At 29.0% G+C, this 20368-nt stretch overlaps 1 protein-coding gene across 1 annotated transcript; it reads right to left on the reverse strand.

The window, feature by feature from the left end:
• Positions 1-4966: 4966 nt before the first annotated feature.
• PRFB3 (peptide chain release factor) lies at positions 4967-14305 on the reverse strand. The gene is made up of 6 exons (XM_020353641.3): positions 13926-14305; positions 12182-12399; positions 11147-11347; positions 10285-10497; positions 9758-9935; positions 4967-5558 (listed from the first exon to the last, which is right to left on the reverse strand). The coding sequence occupies exons 1-6, from the start codon at positions 14113-14115 to the stop codon at positions 5278-5280; spliced, it is 1281 nt and encodes a 426-aa protein (XP_020209230.1). The 5' UTR covers positions 14116-14305; the 3' UTR covers positions 4967-5277.
• Between the last annotated feature and the right edge of the window lie 6063 nt (positions 14306-20368).

Genomic DNA, 20368 nt, shown 5'->3' on the forward strand with positions numbered 1-20368 from the left:
GAATTTGAGTCCTTAATCATAGGAAGTAAGAATCCTGTAAAATAGAAAAAGGAAAGATTTACAAAAATAAAAAATCTCATAAAATCGGGATTAATTAATTCTATCCTAAGATTTTATTTTCTCAATTTATTTTGAATCATAAAATCTTTATATTACTTATTTGTCTCCACATTATATTTGATTAATTTATTGGTATGCTACAATTTGTTTTTGATGATCCTTAATATATATTTTTTTACCAAATGATTTTCTTAAATATTTTATCATTATTATTATTATTTTCAATAAAAAATTTTAAATAAAAGAAAGATATAAATACTAAAGAACTATAATTCTTCTATAAAAAAAAAACAAATGATCATGTTGCATAATTGATAATAGTTGATTTTAATGACTTTTATTTTCTTAAAATTATAAAGTGAATGGTTGATAAGTTATATCGTCTAAATGTTTAATTTTTGTACAAAATATTTGTTTTTAGATTATATACATCGTTATACTATAAAAATTTATGTAAATTTTGAAATTAAACTGGCATCTGATCATACATTAAGGGAGATGTCACTTCTACAATTATTTCTCATTTTGAAAATTATGTTCATGAATCTATTGTGTTTCTGAAGCAGTAATGTTGAGAGAAAAAAATATATTAAAAAAATATCTTAAGTTAGTTTATTGTCTGTTTGAAACTAAACAAAATAATGAAATTTTTTTATGTAACTTAATAGGTAAAAAAATTTATAATATTTGAGAAATAATAATTACATAATTATGATACTTTAGAGATTAAAATTGTTCAATTAAAAATTAAGAGACAAAAATCACACAACTACAATAGGTTAGGGACAAAAATACATTTAAGTCTAAATCTTAAATCCAAAATTAAATTTGAAGTTTTAAATAATGGATATTGTGAATAAAATTAATAATTTAAATTTAATTTGTTGTTTTAAAAATATTTTACTTAATTAATTTCGGTGTTAAATTTATATTCAAATATTTTTTATTAAGAAATATGGAAATTAATTTTCACACATAAATTTATTTATATTGAATTTTTTTTAAACAATCTTAATGTTATTTTATTTTATTTTTTTGCTTGTTCTTCGCCTCCGGCATACAATCACAAATACTTACTGTGACAATTATATTTTAACTATAATATTTTATAATTACATATAAATGTTTTTTGTTTAATCTTTGTTTGGAAGACAGTTAGTGATTTACATTCTAGACAACAAGGATAAATAATAATAAAAAACTATTAAAATAAAAAATTAAATGCCGTAAATATTTTTTTAAAAAATGTATCGTTTCCTTTTACAAATTAACTAATTGTTTTTTCATATTCATCATAACATTATTTCATAAAAATAAAAATGGTATACATATTTATCGTATCACTATAATAAAAAAATATTAATATACATCGAACAATAGTTATTTGTGGAATTTAAAATATTAATAAAAGTAAATAAGATTGAATTTAATTTTTGAATAGAATTAATTAATCTATAGGATAAAAAAATATTTTGAATTCTCAATTTATAAATTAATTTGATTTTAATATTTTATAAACAATAATTTTAACCTTGAAAATTTTTTATTCACTTTATCATTATAAATGAATGATGGATGTTGTTGCAATAAATTTTTGATTATATATATGTATATATATATATATATATATATATATATATATATATATATATATATATATCGTTTATATTGTTGAATGTCTCAAAAATCCATTTCACAAAAAAAAAAGTCACGGAAAGAATCATAAGATGATATGACGATAAAAAATTTGTAATTATATTCATTGTTTATGTCCTAATGTCTTCCTTAAAATTTTAACATACGAGCATACGGTAGTTTATAAAATAGTGACATCAATAGATAAACATCAATAAGAAACAAAAAAATTAGAATGTACAAAAATTAATAATAATAAAAATAATAAATATAAAATAAAAACATAAAATGTAAACATTAATAAGAAACATAAAACTAGAATGCACAAAAATTAATAAAAAGAAAATAATTAATAAAATCGTTTCAATATATAAAATAAAAACATGAAATGTTTCATTCAAATTGATATATGTAAGACTATTCCTTTGGTACATGTTACAGATTTGAGGACATATTCTCTTGAAGAGATTTGAGGGCAAATTCTCTCGAAAAGGAATGAGATGATGACATTCTACCCTCCAAATGACCTATCACAAGGGCCATGTCAAAAGGAATGTGTTAGATCGAGTGCTTAACTATTAGTCAGGACACAACTTGATAGATCATGGGCCAAGGGCCCAGTCACTAGAATTATGGCTAGAAAAATACAAGAAGAATTGGATCTCTTGAAGACTAGTGGGTTTCTCAAGCCCAAGGTATTCTTCACTTGGACTACTCTATCATGAAGAGAAGGCTTAGTTCTAATTGTGTATATTTTGTACATAGTTCTTTTGTATAGGTTCACTTTTTGCCTTTGTATTTGTGAGACACTTTACTTGCTTTTAATTAGTAATTGTATATTATTTTTAGGGTGGGTTGCTTGGAGAGCTTAATTCCATTTAACCTCCCTAGTTGATACACTCATTTCATATTTTTTTAGTAGGGAAAAAGGGGTGGCATTTAACAATACTTGAGGGTGTGACTAGTAATTGAGCCAGGACTGGGCCTAGGCAAAATTTTACATATTGGACTCATTTTGCTCCTAATTTTTCATAGATTTGATTTAGCTAGGTTTCATCATCATATGATGAACCTAACTAAACCAAATCAAATATTTTTGAATTAAATCAAGTGAGCAAATTGAGTTCTTGGCCGCCTAGCTTCCTTGTCTTTCTTTGGCCGGATTTCAAGTCACCTTCTTCAAGTTTAGTAGCTTGCCATCCAAGTTTCTAAACCTTGGAGGTTAGGCCGACCTTACCATGGTTCTTAAGTGAACCATGATCAAGGTTAGCTTTTCCTACAAGTTTTACAAACCATGGACAGTCAAGCCTAACCTCACCATGGTTCTTAGTGAACCATGGTTAAGGTTAGCTTGCTTCCTAAGCTACCTCTCCCTATATATTTATAATCTCTTCTCTTGTATTCACTTTTGAACATTTTGAGAAATAAAACTTCAGATTTCTGTCACTCAAGAGTCCCTAATAGAGAATTTTCTCTCTAAGGTTTCTATTAAAGTTCTTCAAACTTTGCCTTGGTTCCTCAAGCTTCTACAACAAGCTAGGAGTAACCAAACCACTTCAAGTGCTTCTCCTCCGTTGAAGTTTGCTTCGTGGAGATTCAAGCTTCTTGTGAAGGTTTCCTCAAGAGTTCTTCGGTCCTTGCATGGAAAGTTTGGAAGAACATCAATCCTCTCCAAGTAGCTCCATCACAACTCTTTCTAATTAATTGTAGCAACTCAATCATTACGTGTTGACTATGACTTGACCCACCTAGGTCTCCATCACGGGACAATTGATGCCACCTAGCAAACAATCTCTCCCCCAATAATTGCTCCAGGTGGGAATTGAATATACGACATTGGCTTTAATACCAATTGTTGGATTGAGTGCTTACTACTAGGAAAAAAACTATAATTGTTAGTTAAGGTGTAACTCTTTCTACTTAACTGTAGTAATCCAAATATCACGTGTTGACTGTGACCCAACCAACCTAGGCCTTTATCATGGGACAAGCCCACCAGCTTCTGCTTGGTTCATCCCCGAACCACACCGTACTAGGAGAGAGGACCTGTTTTGATATCCATTTGAAACATCCCTCAGATTTGACATTTCAACGGCTCCATTTCACGACACTTCACATGGTAATACTTTATACAACTTCTCATTAGTTAGAACCCTTCGTAGTTAGCCCTTTCTGAGATGTTTGTCCACTTTTAGGATCAACGGTTGACCCCACAAATCAACACAAGATTTTTTAACGTGCTCTGTCCTCACTCGCACACTTTCTGAGAAATTTTCCAAAAGGTCACTCATCCCTAAATTATTCCAAGTCAAGCACATTTAACTGAAGAGTTCTTATGGGTTAAGCTACCAAAAAATTATATGCATCTTGTTGGTATAAGTAGTACAAATTAATTTATTTAAATCATCCTCAACTATACAATCTCGTACTTATACAATCTTTAAATCCATCTCATTTTGGTGTATCCAGACTAATACAGAAACCCTATACCCATGTGATAAAGAAAAGGTTTCCTCACACATTTTCAATCATGCATATATGATTTTCATTTCATTTTATTTTCTTTATTTTTATTAATATTATTTATATTTATTAATCAAATTAGTAAAACAATAATTCAAATTAAATAATTTTTTTCATGTCATCTTACTAATGACATGAAACATGTCAATATTAATACTTAATGATCAATAAATATCAAATTGATAAAAGGACTAAAATTTTATATTTTCAAATTCAACTTTTTTTATTTATCATATTTATTCATAAATTAAATTTAATATTTTAAAATAAATAATCAATAACAAAAAATAATCTTTTACTACAATATAAATTATTTATCTTATATCAAAAAATATAATTTTTATATTTAAAATATCTATTTATACAAATTTTAAATATAATTTATATATTTAAATATATTATATATTTATATATTTAATTATATATAATAAATATTTAGCCAACAAATTAAAGTACTAATAACATTAAAAGTCATATTTACTATATATTTTTATTAATTAACAATTTTGGAACTATCCGTGCCTGAAAATTAAACATAAAGATTAAACTCTTACAATGGAATCTGTTTGATTTATTTTGTTTACCCTATTAGAATCTGTCTTTTATCCACATAAATATAGCTTCTCCTTGATCATTGTTTTTTTTTTTTTTTTTTTTTTTTCTGTTCTCTTTTCCGCCGAACATCTTTCTTTTCAAGTTGAATCTTATCCTCAATTTTTATTTATTTCGATCAATGAGTCATAGTATATATACTTTAAGCTCCTCCATTTCGATCAAATGTTAAGGTTGACAAAAGTAGATTACACATTTGAATGGTTTTGGCACCAATCACATGACATGTTCCATGTCATTGACACCAGAAGAATATGATGTGTTGACATTCAACTCATCAACAAATCTGTCAATACAGGCCAAAATGGATAAATTGATACCTCTTTTTTTGCTCACCGAATCAAGGGATTGAAGTAAATCCTGAGAATTTAGCAGGATTGAAAAATTGAACATACTAAACAATTGCAAAATGATAACATGGTGGCCTAAGTAACATGGATTCAGACCTTATGACATGACTCTGCTATTAATATGAGCTGCAATAAAGGGTCCAATATTCCCATCCAGAACATAATTTAGGTCTGGCACGTCAATGCCCGTCTTTACATCATGTACTAACTTGTACGGATGAGAGATATACCTCCTAGTTTCTTCTTGCCATAGACCGAAAATGTTGTCCTTCCTTATACTTTTTATGCTTGGAACTCCTTGTTCCCTTGCTGTCACTTGGAGTTTAGCTTTCAGTCTGTTTAGTGCTTTCATCTTATTTGCAAAGTGGCTTCTCTCACCTTCACAAAGACAACATAAAATGTAATTAAGTAAAATTCCCACTTTTATGGTTAGCAATTTTTTCATTTTGAAAAATAAGGGAAACTGACTTGGTATTTATTTAGTTCTATCGAATGATTCTCACGAAATGTTGTTTAAAAGCAAAAACTGAGTGAACAAAAATTAACTTACTCCTTGTAACATCCGATTTTCATAAATAAAATAAAATAAGTTGTTGTGAATAAAAAATTATATTACAGACTTTATTAATTTAATTATTTGAGTTGGTAATGTAGATAAATGTTTTTATTAAATAAAATAAAAGAAAAAGTCTTGGGTTTGACTCTTCAGTCTGACCTAAAGACTTATTAAAAGAAAAGTAGGATCATTTTACACATCTGTTCCAAACCCTAAGAGTACTTGTAGAGGTAACACTAGAGACAAACACAAGAGAATATACAGAGTAGCAATAGAAGCACTAGAAGAACATGATAGTGCCTTAGAGGTCATTTGAGATAAGAGGGAAGTAAGGATGTCTTACCCATGGGCATGTATTAGGGGTATGAGTAGTGATGCAATACCTAAGCTTCTTAGGATGATAATTGAATTTTTGTAGAATCATATGCATATAATGTGGTTGAGCATTGTTTTGTTCTTGTATATTCGTGAATATTTCTGATGGATTAATCATGTGATGAATTGAATGGTTTGAGGGTTAGTGTAATATGTGTGAATTGGGGTTTCTAGTGAAATTGGGTGAATTGTTGATAAATACTTGTTCCGTATATGTTATAAAGTTGTTTCACCAATTGGATTGAGAAAAGGAACTTTTTGATGAATGTGGATGGGTTTGCGAGAACCAACATCCTGAGGTTCGTGATTCTATGAGGTGTAAAATTCATAACAACGTTGGGCATTGAGAGAGCCACATTAGGCACATAAATGTCAATGAGGTCTCTAGCTTCTCTATGTTGGACAAGGGGTGTCTCGCCATTTTAATGTCAATTTTCATTAGATATGATGCTAGGCGTGACTTGGATCACTTTAGGTGAATTTGTTCTAGAGGAGACTCTGACTCCTCAACGTTGGGCATGGAAGCAACCATATCAAGCACAGTTTAGACAAAGAGGTCCCTCACACTGAGCGTGGGCATACCACGCCAAGCGTGAATGCAATAGAGAGGCCCTTGACCTCTCCACCCTGGACACGAGTACTATCTCACTAGCCACCACATCGTTGTTGAAAAACACTTAAGTTTATAAAGTAATCAATAGTAGAGGAGCCTGTGAAGAGTAAATATTAAACAAAGATAATAAGAAATAAGTAATCATAGTTAATCAAGTAAAGAAAGAAGTATATTAAAGAGTGAATAAGGGGAGAATGATATGTATGTTTGAGTAAAGATACAGTAGAAACATGAATGATGAAAAGAGGATAAGTGTGTGGTGATAATTATATTATGATAATGTTGAATGATATGAAGAGAAATGATATTTATGATGAAGATTATGATGATGTGATGAAAGGTGTAAGTCTAGGCTACGGTTTGACAATGATATAATCTGAGCAAGGTTGGGTACTTATGGAGAAGTCCAAGCAGAGAGGTTTGACAAAGTCATTGTGGTAACATTGCATTTGTATGGTTGTTGTGTGGTGTTCTTTTGTTCTGTAGAGTCCATGCATTGCATACTTTTTTTAGTGAGGTGTTGTGAATTTATGTAGGAGGGTCTTTATGGTCATTTATCCAGACCTTGGGGGTGTTATGGTCGGGAGCCTCTAACGAGAATGGGAGATAACTATAGCCAACTATAACACTTCAACTAAATCTTGGTAAATATCCTCTGGTTGAGAGTGGATTGAAACAGTCACCTAGTGTGCGGTAATCCAGTCCATGGCTCCTAGGCTACCTTGTACTGTTGATGATGAGATTGATAACACATGTATCTAGAGTTAAGAGCATACTTCGCACGAGTCTTTATTTTTTTTATGTGGAGGCTTATTTGGATTAAATGTATTGATGTTGTGGAGATGAATATACTTTAAAAGTTGGGTATATATATTGTTGGCATCTATTTATGGATGTATGTTGTGTTAGTACTGCCTTTATTCCTTGTATATGATATAAATGGATGAGATATATTTTCATTCCTTGTATTTGTATTATTGTTTTGTTTGGGCTGATTGCCATTGTAGGAGTAGAACAGGTACATGAAATCAAGTGTAACACCCCTCAGTTTGTGGGGAGAGAACAAGGCTCTGATACCATTTGTAACATCTTTCAGATTTGACGTCTCAACAACTTTACCCCATGACATTTCATATAGTGACACTTCACTTAACTCCTCGATCGCTGATCAGAACTTTACATTAGTTAGAACCCTTCATTAATAGTCTTTTCTAAGATGTTCGATTGCCATTAGGATCAAAGACTGACCCCACAAACTAATGCAAGATTTTTCAAAGTGTTTTGTCATTACTCACATTTTTTGGAAAATTTCTCAGAAAATTACCCATCCCTAAATTGTTCTAAGCCAAACACACTTAAATGTGGAGTTCTTCAGTGACGAACTACCAAAAAGTAAATGCATCTTGTTGGTATAGGTAGTACTAATTAATTCCTTCAATCATCCTCAACTGTACAATCTTATACCTGTACAAATCTCTAAATCCATTTCATTTCTGTGTGTCCGAATTATTACACTGAGTATGACAGAAGGGAAGCTCAGTGCTTCGATGGTTGTGTTGAAATTTTGCTTTGATAGTATGACATTGGAACTTGAGAATTTTATGTTTTCCTAGTTTTAGTTATTTTGCTTTTTGTTGATTTATGTTTTTTCTTTCTATTTTAAGTTTTGCATGAAGACCGGTTTGTGCCCTGTTTTTTTGAACTTATATTGATGTTTATTTCCTTTTTTAACGAATTGTGAACTCTTTCTCTTTCACGACACAAATTAAATTATTTGTTTAATTTATACTTTTTCATTAAACTTATTTCTTAATAATCTTTGTTTATAATGCTTTTGAGTACAAGGATGTCATCGTACATCGGTTTTCTCCAGGTGTTAAATTAATACATCTGTAAACTAGATTAACTGTTAGGATCCCATTTCAAGGTATGGAACTTGAGTTCCCGTATTAGAAGTATGGGATTTTAGTGTGGGGCTTGTAAGGCCTTTGGCTCTCCAACTACAAGAGCTAGCTTTTGTGAGATGTGGTTCACCCAAGGTTCTTATCAATTGGTATTAGAGCCTTCTTCCATGTCTCTTAGTTGCAAACGAGCAGTACAGGTGGTGACACCGACATTGCAAATGTTCACTAAGGACTAGTCAAAGGGGCTAGTGCACAGCCAGCCCTTGTGAGTGTCAAGCATGGTGGGCTGTTATGATCTCATTACAAGGTATGGCAATTAAGTTCTACATTAGAAGTATGAGCTTCTAGTATAGGGTTTCTAAGGCCTTCGGCTCTCCAAATACATGAGCTAGTTTTTGTGGTGTGGTTCTCCCAAGGTTCTTATCATTAACCATGGCCAATTATGCAGATGATGCCTGGTACAACTATTAACCATTTCTTTTGACTGCCACATGAAACAATTTTCAAAGCCCTCAACCCTAAATCCCAGCTTAAAGCAACCGCTAGGCCCGAGAATTTACAACTACGTATATTGTGCTATAATAGTACCATTCTGATGTACAACTTCTCCAGCAATTTTAAGTAACTACAGGCCAAATTTCTTTCTTAGATAATCCTTGATGAAGGATACTGTCCACTAATTTTAATATCTGCTTCTCTTTTAAATAGTGAAGAGTAAGAAACCACATTGTTGTAGGGTGAATTTTATATTATCAATTTTGCCTAAAAAATATTAACAGATTTTACACAATCTCGTATGCCTCGGGAAATTAGTGCTACAAGAACGAAGTACTCATTATAATCATAATCAACAAGGCCACATAATTCTATCAGATTCCAAAAAGAATGTGGTGTTGAACATAATTTGACAAGGTTTTAATCCAAGTAAGATCAGGTCAAAGAACCACCAAAATAAATCATGTTAAAGGAGCATAGCATATGCACGCGTTTAGAGAAATCAATGGCCATAAGAAGAAATAGTATGGGACATTGCAATTTCATTTTCACATGCAAATTTTGGCACATGATCTTGAATATATAATGAAAAATACTAAAAGAAGAAAACATCTCGACACAAACATATGCATACCAGAGGATTGGACACTTATGCCAGTAGGTAGATGCTGAATGCAAACTGTAAGATTAGTTTGTCTCTTATTTTCCCCATGAATTGAGGGAGACGAGATAATCAAATCCTCTGAATCAATTTCAAGATCACAACCATTCTCAAGGAACATAGGAATAACATCTACAGTTGCTGAGCTAGCCTGCAAATTTGGAATTAGCAAACAAAATTATTTCATCGAACTTTAATACTTGGTTCGTAAGCCTAAAAAGTAAAAACATTGATACTTGCCTTAATATTAATATTTATCAAATCCAGAATCCAACATGAATTTTTATATGCTATATGAAGGCAGTTTCTACAATATATTATATACAATTATAATGTATCGGTATGAATATAGTATAGTATAATATAATATCTTTTCTTGCACACGAATAACTATGATTATTTCAGTTTCGTAAATTAGAAAATTTATATTGTTAGCTTTTTTTCTATACCTGTCCACCCATACTCAGAAAAATCTAATGGTAGTATTTGGGAACTCACACCTCAAGCTGAGAAGATTCATTTGGAGAATCGCTTATCAAGTAGTGAACTCCTTTTTCTCCAGAAAGATAGCCATATGCACATTCAAACTCAAACTCTATAGTTGCGGAATTAATTCCTCCATTCTTGAATGGACACTTGTCAACAATCCTTCCTTCATAACCTTGTCTTTTGGCCCATTTAAGATACATGCTTAGGAGTTGTTCAGCCCAGAGCTTGATTTATGCAAAAGTCGGCCAAGGACAGAAGAAAAAATTTACATAAATAAATAGAACAAAATATATCATAAAGCAGACAATCAGCAACTCAGTTATACAAAATCTAGATGAAATATACAAGTTTCTTATAAGACTGAAAAAATTGGTATATTACATAAGTTCTAGTACTTGAAGAAAAGTCCACAATAATTAAGCTCACATATGAGTGAGGTAGTATAAACTATAAGTCTGACTAATGGAAACCTTGTTTACTTATTCCTGCTTCAGGGAAGTACTAAACACCTACAATGAAGTAACAATAAAAATTCAAAACTGAAAATTTTAATATTTTAAAGTAAAAATACCATATTTATAGATGAAAGTTGATTTCCTTAGTAATAATGGCTGGTACAGCTACACACTATGGCAAATTAAAATGTTCAGTAGTAAACGAGAATCACTTCTCTGCATGAGGAGAACTAAGCTGATATTTAACTTCCCATATGCATGCCAATTAAACTTCAGAACAACTGCTGAAGTGAAGAATCAATTTTAGAATGCATCATAATCAGGATTAAGTATTTACTAATATAGTAACACAAAAAAATCTTACATCATCCAGATTCAAAGCTGTTCATAATGAAGTTCAAAAATCACATCATCAAACCTTTGGAAAGATGCCATTAGGTCCAGCTTTTATAACCAAACATGCTCCTGCCATATCAAATGGCCCGTTAAGAAGCTTGGAAATCTCGTATTGATCTAGAATCTCACTCACATCCAATGATGTTTCATATGCTTGTTTATAAAGCCCATAATCAATAGCATTCATGTCAGCCAACTGATTGATCAGCTTTGCTTCCTCCACCTGAAGGACATAGAACAGGGCATCATACTTTTTTCAAATAAGAAAAGAAGAAATAAAACAAATAATTAAACTGGCATGGCATTTGTTATAGTGGAATTAGCAAATTTACATTTTGAGGCATATATGACCAGAAAAGCCATAATATTCATCTGTTAGCAAAATTTGGGCCATCGTTAGCAAAATAGTGATTTCCTAAACTATGCTATGCATATAGTGCATAATCACTTTCAAGAAGTATGATGGAGCAAAGGCAGCAAGAGGATTAACTGCACAACTGAAGTTTACAGTAGCTAGAGGTAATATAAGGTAATTCTAGTAGAAAGCCATCATAATTGTGGTCACCCTTGCCCTGCCTTAATTGTGGCCTATCAGAATTAGTTTTCGGTATCTTGAAAAGGACTACTTATGGAGGGACTGACCAGAAAAGCTGATTGAAGTGTCATAGTATGCAACCATTAAGACTTCAGCTCTTAGGTGATTGAGATCCCAATAGAGATATGGCCTAACTAGTGCTTATACTATTCGAGTATTCCTCACTTTACAAGTCAGTTTATTAAGATTGAGTTAGGTCAAACTCTAAGAAATTCTAATTGAATGAAAGTCAAAAGGTGCCATCTACAATTGTCTCAGACATAGCAGTATTCTTTGTACACTTCTTTGTTCAGTGTAATTGCTGCATTTCACTTTATCTTTTATAAGTTTACTAGAGTCCCCATACACCATCAGTTTAGTGGCCAACACAATCCTCATTTATTACCAATCAAATTTTATATAGATGAGAAATCAAATAGTACTGTCAAAATTCATGTGAAACTGATGAGAACAGAATATTACCTTGTATTTCAAGTCCTTTAGAGAATCAACCACTTTGGCACTATTAGCCAACTTGACAAGAATTTCATTAGACTTGGCTGGATCATCCCACATATCAATATCACGTACCATTTCTTCCTGCTTAATCCATGTTGCCTCTTCCATTTCCAAGGCTGTTGATGCAAACATTTCAGCACGAAGAACTGCATCTTCAATTTTCCTTCTTAGAGAAAATAAACCTGATCATATTTGAATGATTGTTATAATTGATGGAAATAATAAGTGGAATAAAGCACTAGTTACCTACAGATTATATAAGAGAGTCATCAGGAGTAGATTGCAGAAGAGTCATTATACTATCGAAAATGTTCAATCAGATAATAATTTGCTCAGAGGGTTTTATCATGCTACTGAATTTAGAAAGAGGTGGACAAAGAAAACAATTCAAGCGATATTTGTGCATGATAAAAGACACTATTGTGGCATCAAATTTAGAAAGAGGAAAAAAGATATGCACGATCTGCTATGATCATAGATGCAATTAGCATGATTTTTTTTTTGATCCATGGAGATCGAACTTTGTACTGAGGAGTTTACAATACTCATTCACCTTGTTCAAGAAACTGAGCTAAACTCCTTGGGTAATTAGCATGAATTCTATATGATAATGATAAGGAGTAACAAATTTATATTAACAATTAATGTTGTTTATAAATAGGCAAATGCTAACCAGCCCTACGGGCACTAGTTATGGAAACTAAAACAGAAAGTCTTTATTGGAAAAGACAATTTATTATATAAAAAACACAAAAATCATCCAAAGCATGTATTTTAAGTAATTCAAAGCATTTAATAAGTGTATTCAATACTCCTTAACCATTGCCCTTTGGCCACTGGTAACTATAACCTTATAGATAATATAATAGTTGAAGTTGATGTTGTCTCTCTAATTTCACCATTGAACCAATGTTAACAATCCTATGTTTCTGTCACTTTATACATCAGAACTACTAAGTTATCTGGACAGAGTACATGATAAGAGGTCTCCAATTAATACCACAGACATTTTTCTAGAATCAAATGAGTGAACCATTTATCTCGTAGGTACAGTTCTTTAGACCTTATCTTCATGTTCTGTTGAAATTAGACTTACAAAAAAGAATTGAACCTCACAAGCTTGAAACTCCCACTACTTGTGTACACTAGTGGAACATCTATTCCAGATAAAATAAAAAGATACCATTTGCAACCAAAATATCATCATCAATATTAGGTAGCAACTTACTAAGGCCCCTAAGACAAAGAAACCGTCCCTGGCTGAAAACACACTCCTTCAAGTAATAAAGTGATTTTTTTTAAGATTTAATCTGTATCCAAAAATACCTCTTGGAATCTCACTCTTTCATTTCCGACCTTCCCATTTACACTCCTAAAAGCAAAAGGGCAATGACACACAAATAATAATAAAAGCCACATCCCCTATAGCAAACACCACGTTGATTGAACCACTAAAATCACTTTATGGCATCCACAAAGTTTCTCATTAACTAAAACTAGCTTATGCGTAAGGTAGAAATAAGATTTTGAGAAACTAATAGAAATTTTTTTACAAATTATCTTATACATAAAGCTAATTTTAACTTTAAATTTTTTTTCATTTTTTCTTATTTTTCTGCAAGTCCTTGCGGAAGCCAAAAAATGCCCATTGACCAAAAGCAGTCAGAACATGCTCTTACACCAAAAAAGAAAGCATTTTGAAACAGACCCACTTGTTTGTAGATATCCTTGTTGTTAGCCGTGGAATTACAAGCTCTAATTCTGAGAGAACATTGAAGCATCTGAGCATGCGGCTTCTTGCTCCACAGAGAAGAGTGCCATTTGGGACCGAAAGAATACGCAACATCATGAACCGTTCTTGCACAAGCAGGTTCAGACACCACAGTTGCCATAACCATTGAGAGGAACAAACAGTGGAAAGAGGATGATGTTGATGCAACGCAATGTGAAAGGAGAAGAAGGCCTTGTTCTCTCGTGAGGTGAATGCTGCTATGCTTCAAGGGACCCTCTACCGGTTTGTGTTCGAAAAAACGAAATTGAAACACCGAAACTTGGTTCCGTAAGTTGCCTTATCCTGAAATCGAAAATGAATTTAAGAATTTTGATTCGTTGTAAAGTAAGACAAGTGGTCTACTCTACTGCCACAACAGCATTCAGAATTCGGAGGACTTATTATATTTAATAAACTTTTTTTAGTTAAAGTATGGTGTTTACTCGACATGAAAAATTATAGGTTATTTATTTAAATTGAAATTTGATTTAATTACGATTCAAAATATATGAGATGATTCGGATTAAACCAATGATTTAATTCAGTAAATGGATATTAATATATATATATATAGTTAAATTATTAAAAAATATATAAAATAAATACAATATAATGTCATACAAAATATTATTATTAATCTACAAGTATTTTAAGAATTTATATATTAAAAAAAAAAATGGTGAGTTTGAAGAGTTCGGATGATAAAAAATTATGAGTTGTAATTTTAAGACCTAAACATATAAAAATTGAAAAAGGATAATCTGTGGAGGGATTGTGTTATGCTCACAATTAGTCACAACGACTTTCAAAATTTGTGAGGTAAATTTTATCCATAGTTAAATGTTTATTATATAGAATTAAAATTTATAATAAATTATATATATCAATAAATATTATATTTAAATATATAAATTATATTTAAAATTTGTATAAACAGATATTTTAAACATATAAATTATATTATTGTAAAAAATATATAAATTATATTTTAAATTTATGATAAATAATTTATTTTTATCTATTGAAAATTTATTTTAAATATTAAAATTTAATTTATAAATAATAAATAAAATTAAAATTAAATAAAGAAACTTAAAAAATTCCTTAAAACTCTATCTTAGAAGAAAAATCGTTAAAAACGTTATTGTGAAGAAAAAAAATATTCGTATTTAATATATATATATATATATATATATATATATATATATATATATATATATATATATATATATATATATATATGAGTTTGATTTTAAGTCATGTAAATATCATTCTATTTTATTTTAGTTTTTATATATAAAAAAATATTTGTATCCTGTATTTGCAATTTTATAGTATACTTTTTTTAATTCTTATCCTAATTTTAGTTAATTTAACATTAAAATGAATAATAAAATATGAAATACTAATCAAGATAAAAATATTTAAAATCAAGATATTTGAATTATTTTTACATGTATAATTTAAGTAAAATATTTATTATTTTATATAAATAAGGTATTTATATGTAATTTTATTTTAATACTTTTAATTTTAATATATTATAAACAGATATTTTTATCTCATTATTCATTTTCTATCAATACTTAATCTTATTCTTACTTTTCAATTTGTTAATTTCTAATATCATACTTTTTTTAAAATATTATATTTTACTTATCTATTTATAATAAGTTTTTTTAATATCTTAATTTTGAGTTGATTAATTTGATTGATTGTAATATTATTTTTATATATTACAAGTACTAATTTTGTCTCGAAAGATAAAAGTAAAATATTAAAAATAAATTATAAGTGTTTTTGAGTAAAATTATAATATTTTAAAAATATAATATTAAAATTAAATTAGTAGAATAAAAAGTAAAAAAAAAAATATTAAAAAATAATCAAAATTATCTTTATAAAATAAAAGTCTTTAAAAATCTCATCAAATAAAATAGTCGATTAGGTTTAATATACAAGGGTTTGAATATTTTCATTTATTAATAAAATACATTTAAAGGATTTTGACTTGCATTCTAGTTTTTAATACATAGAAATGTTCATAAAAGTATATTTAATCATAATAATTTATATAATTTCTTTCAGAAATATATATTATATTATAAGATAAATAATTTAATAAGAACTATATCAATTCAAATTTATGTGAATTTTACTAAGTAACTATTTATTGATAAATAAGGATGTGACTCATATCACTTACTAAGACACAAGAATCACACCCATGTATATATAAGAAAGATTTTATTACATTTTACAAACATTTTTTCATATCTATTGTTTTTGGTCTATCACAAATTAGAACAGATGTAGGAAATTCAATATGGTTTTAGTCAAATAGTGATGGAATAAGTTTCAAAAAGTGATGGATGACTCTTCAAATATTTTTTTATTTGTCACCTGAAATCTTTCATTCACGAGGTGTTTTGTTGAAGAAAAAACTCAAAATGTGGAGAAGAATTAGAATGAAGGCACCACTTCTCTAAGGAGGAGGTAAGCCTAGAATGAGACTCACCACAAAAAAAAAAATTATCTTTGATAAGAGTTACATATCAAGTTGCACTTTATAAAGGGAACTTAAAACTCTTGAAAGTTGAGATAAAACTCAAACTCTTTTCTCATTAATCTTCAAAAATGACAAAAAAATTATGTATGAAGAAAAGAGAGACACTAGAAGGGGACTAAATGATGTCAATCAAAACCTCAAATTTTTTTTGAAATAGTAAAACAATAGCAAGACCGTAAGAGAGTAGATGAAGATTAAAGTAAGAAGAATACATAATGTTTTTATACTTGTTTATCTCAACCACTGAGACTATTCAATTATTGATCAATTCGATCAAGTTTTACTATCATTTACTATGAAAAAAAAAACACTAGAAAGGAGTTGAATAGTGTTACACAAAAACTCTCACTTTTCATATAGCAATGATATAACAATGAAATAGTAATGTAACAAATATGAGAAAGAAAAAAAAAAAAAAAAGAACGAACTCAGAGATTTATAACAGTTTACCTCAACCATCGAGACTATATCTAGTTAATTAGGATAATCAAGTTGTTAATGAGTTTGACAAGCTAGGATTCTCCCTCTATGAAGGTATTCATAGTTTTAGTTCTCTCCCAAGTTAGACACATTTTCTTTTACTTGCTATTTTCCCTCGTGAATATTAATTTTTGTATTTTTGGCTTTTAAACCCCATTATTAATAAAAAAAAAATCTTGTTCGACTGAGAGATACGTTTTAGATTAACCTTATTTGATTGAAAAGTAAGTAAAATTTATTCAAAAAATTATTTCCGTCAAAGATTAAATTTGAATACCGTTTAAACAATTTGACATTAAATCCATTCTATTAACCACTTGTGACCATCTTAATTATGGTCATGTATATTATTATTAAAATGAATTCTTTTTTATTTATTATAACGTCAAAAAATTATCATTTATCATTACTACATCACCTATTTTCTCAACTTTAATAACAATTGTGTATAAGAAAAAAATCAATATAGAACACTCTTTTTTTTCAAGAAAGAAAAATAGAACAACTTAACAGCTTTATTGCTAGTAATTTTTTAAGCTATTACTAACTGTCATAATACATTTATCATCATATATGGCCATCTGCAACCATGATTCTTTATCTTAATTTTTTTTTTTTTATTAATCACAGGTCTCTGATAAGAATGTTTGACTAGGGTTGAGTTATGAGAAGCACCAAATACTTTTGTAAATACTGATGCTTCATTTTTGTGTCCTTTTGTGTGTTTTATAAAAAAAATAAATAAAATATTAGAATTTGATAATATTATGGGTAAATATTTTAAAATTATTAAAATAAGTAAAATTATAAAACAATTTTATCTGATTTCTTATTGTTTTAGTATGTTCTTTAGCGTTTTAAAAAATTAAATATAAAAACATGATATTATTTGTAAGCTTATTTAATAAAGTTTTTAAAATTATTAAAAAATAAATTACTTAAATTATAAACATATATACACATGATGTGATGTGTAATAATAACATCCATTAAAAAAACCCTAAAAAAGTATAAGGAAATACGTCAAAAGCTGTACATCTACCAACATTTTAACCATAAGAAAGAAATAAGTCATCGACATGCAAGATCTTACTTTCTTATAATATTTATGATCGAATAGTTTTTTTTTTTTTTTTTCACATCAAAACTAAATTTAAAACTGTCCATTCGGATGTAACAATGAATATATAATACTCCAGTCACTTCTTGAGAAATGCTTTTTCAATGTGCAGTTATTGATGGTATATTTGAGCAGTTCCTTTAATCAACATATATTTATTAAAAAACATGTAGAATAGTAACAAAATTAGGCCTTGTATGTTTTCAATATTTTTCACTTAACAAAGATAGAACGCAAACTGAAAGATTTTCCCTCAATCAAGCATACTTAATTATATGAACATATCAACGGTCAGGAAAAAAATATATAACTTTTTTCAATAAGTGAAAATGAAGAGTATCCAATTTTATGTATATATAATTTGAACTTTCAACCAATTAAAATAAAGATGAGAATTTTCACCCTATCAATCCTAGAGAAACTAGCTGCACGTGCTAAAATATACCCGTTACTGGGCTAAACGACCATTGTAGTGCAGTTTTAGAAAGTATTTATTAAAATGGGGCTGTTTTGAAACATTTTACACCTTTGGGATCTTTTATTAGGTGTCGCTATGGCCCATAGCGACACCCATGACACGTGGCATTTTTGGGTCTGAATATGAGTTATGAACGCCATATTGGTAGAGTCGCTGCAGCTGGTGGAGACCTTCAAAGAGTCGCTATAGCCTATAGCGACTTAAATCGGCTAAAAACGAAAAAAAAAAATTTATTTGGGGTGCTATAGACCATAGCTCCACTCAGGCGCTATGGGCCACAGCGCCTGTGTTAAAAATATATCTAATATTTTTAAAATTTAAATTTTTTTTTACAAATTTATAAAAAAATAACAGGTAAAAGGGAAAAAAAGATTGAAATAAGAAAAAAATGTTAATTTTAAAAAATAAGTAATAAAATGTAAAAAATAATTAAAAAACGAAAAAAAAATTTATTTGGGGCGCTATGGCCCATAGCTCCACTCAGGCGCTATGGGCCACAGCGCCTGTGTTAAAAATATATCTAATATTTTTAAAATATATCTTATATTTTTAAAATTTAATTTTTTTTACAAATTTATAAAAAAATAATAGGTAAAAGGGAAAAAAAAGATTGAAATAAGAAAAAAATGTTAATTTTAAAAAATAAGTAATAAAATGTAAAAAATAATTTAAAAACAAAAAAAAAAATTATTTGGGGCGCTATGGCCCATAGCTCCACTCAGGCGCTATGGGCCACAGCGCCTGTGTTAAAAATATATCTAATATTTTTAAAATATATCTTATATTTTTAAAATTTAAATTTTTTTTTACAAATTTATAAAAAAATAACAGGTAAAAGGGAAAAAAAGATTGAAATAAGAAAAAAATGTTAATTTTAAAAAATAAGTAATAAAATATAAAAAATAATTTAAAAACAAAAAAAAAATTATTTGGGGCGCTATGGCCCATAGCTCCACTCAGGCGCTATGGGCCACAGCGCATGTGTTAAAAATATATCTAATATTTTTAAAATATATCTAATATTTTTTAAATTTAAATTTTTTTTTACAAATTTATAAAAATATAACGTGTAAAAGGAAAAAAAAGATTGAAATAAGAAAAAATATTAATTTTAAAAAATAAGTAATAAAATATAAAAAATAATTTAAAAACAGAAGAAAAAAAAAATTAAATTAGGGCGCCTCATTAATTGACCGCCTGCGTGACCACACAGAGGCTCACACGTGTCCACAGCTAATTTGAGGCGTTGCAACTCATAGCGCCTCATTAATTGACCGCCTGCGTGACCACACAGAGGCTGACACGTGTCCACAGCTAATTTGAAGCGTTGCAACTCATAGCGCCTCACTTGGCGCGTAATAAATTCACCGCGTGCTTAGCCAATGAGACGCTGACACGTGGCACTGCGGTTAAAAACTTTTTGTATGTAATTTATAATTATTAAAAAATTAAATTTATATAAATTTTAAAATGATTTCATTTAATTCTGTGTTATTTATGTTAATTAAAAAAATATTTTATTTATATTTGAAATAGCTGTAATTTAATTCTGGTTAATTTAAATTTTTTCGTAAATAATTATATTGAAATTATAAATTGATATAATTTATTTCTGTGTAATTTATGTTTATTAAAAAAATAAATAATTACAAATTTATAAATGATTTAATTTATTTCTGTGTTATTAAATTTATATAAATTCTAAATTGATTTAATTTAATTCTGTGTTATTT

This window comes from Cajanus cajan, chromosome 7 (genome assembly GCF_000230855.2).
Source record: "Cajanus cajan strain Asha chromosome 7, NIPB_CcT2T_4, whole genome shotgun sequence".
NCBI classification, from domain to species: Eukaryota; Viridiplantae; Streptophyta; class Magnoliopsida; order Fabales; family Fabaceae; genus Cajanus; species Cajanus cajan.

Coding starts and splice junctions, on each gene's coding strand:
- PRFB3 (XM_020353641.3), bottom strand. CDS start 14,115: ATGGTTATGGCAACTGTGGTGTCTGAACCTGCTTGTGCAAGAACGGTT. Junction 10,498..11,146: donor CTAATGGCATCTTTCCAAAG/GTTTGATGATGT, acceptor GCATAAATCAAG/CTCTGGGCTGAACAACTCCT. Junction 9,936..10,284: donor ATGAATCTTCTCAGCTTGAG/GTGTGAGTTCCC, acceptor CCAAATTTGCAG/GCTAGCTCAGCAACTGTAGA.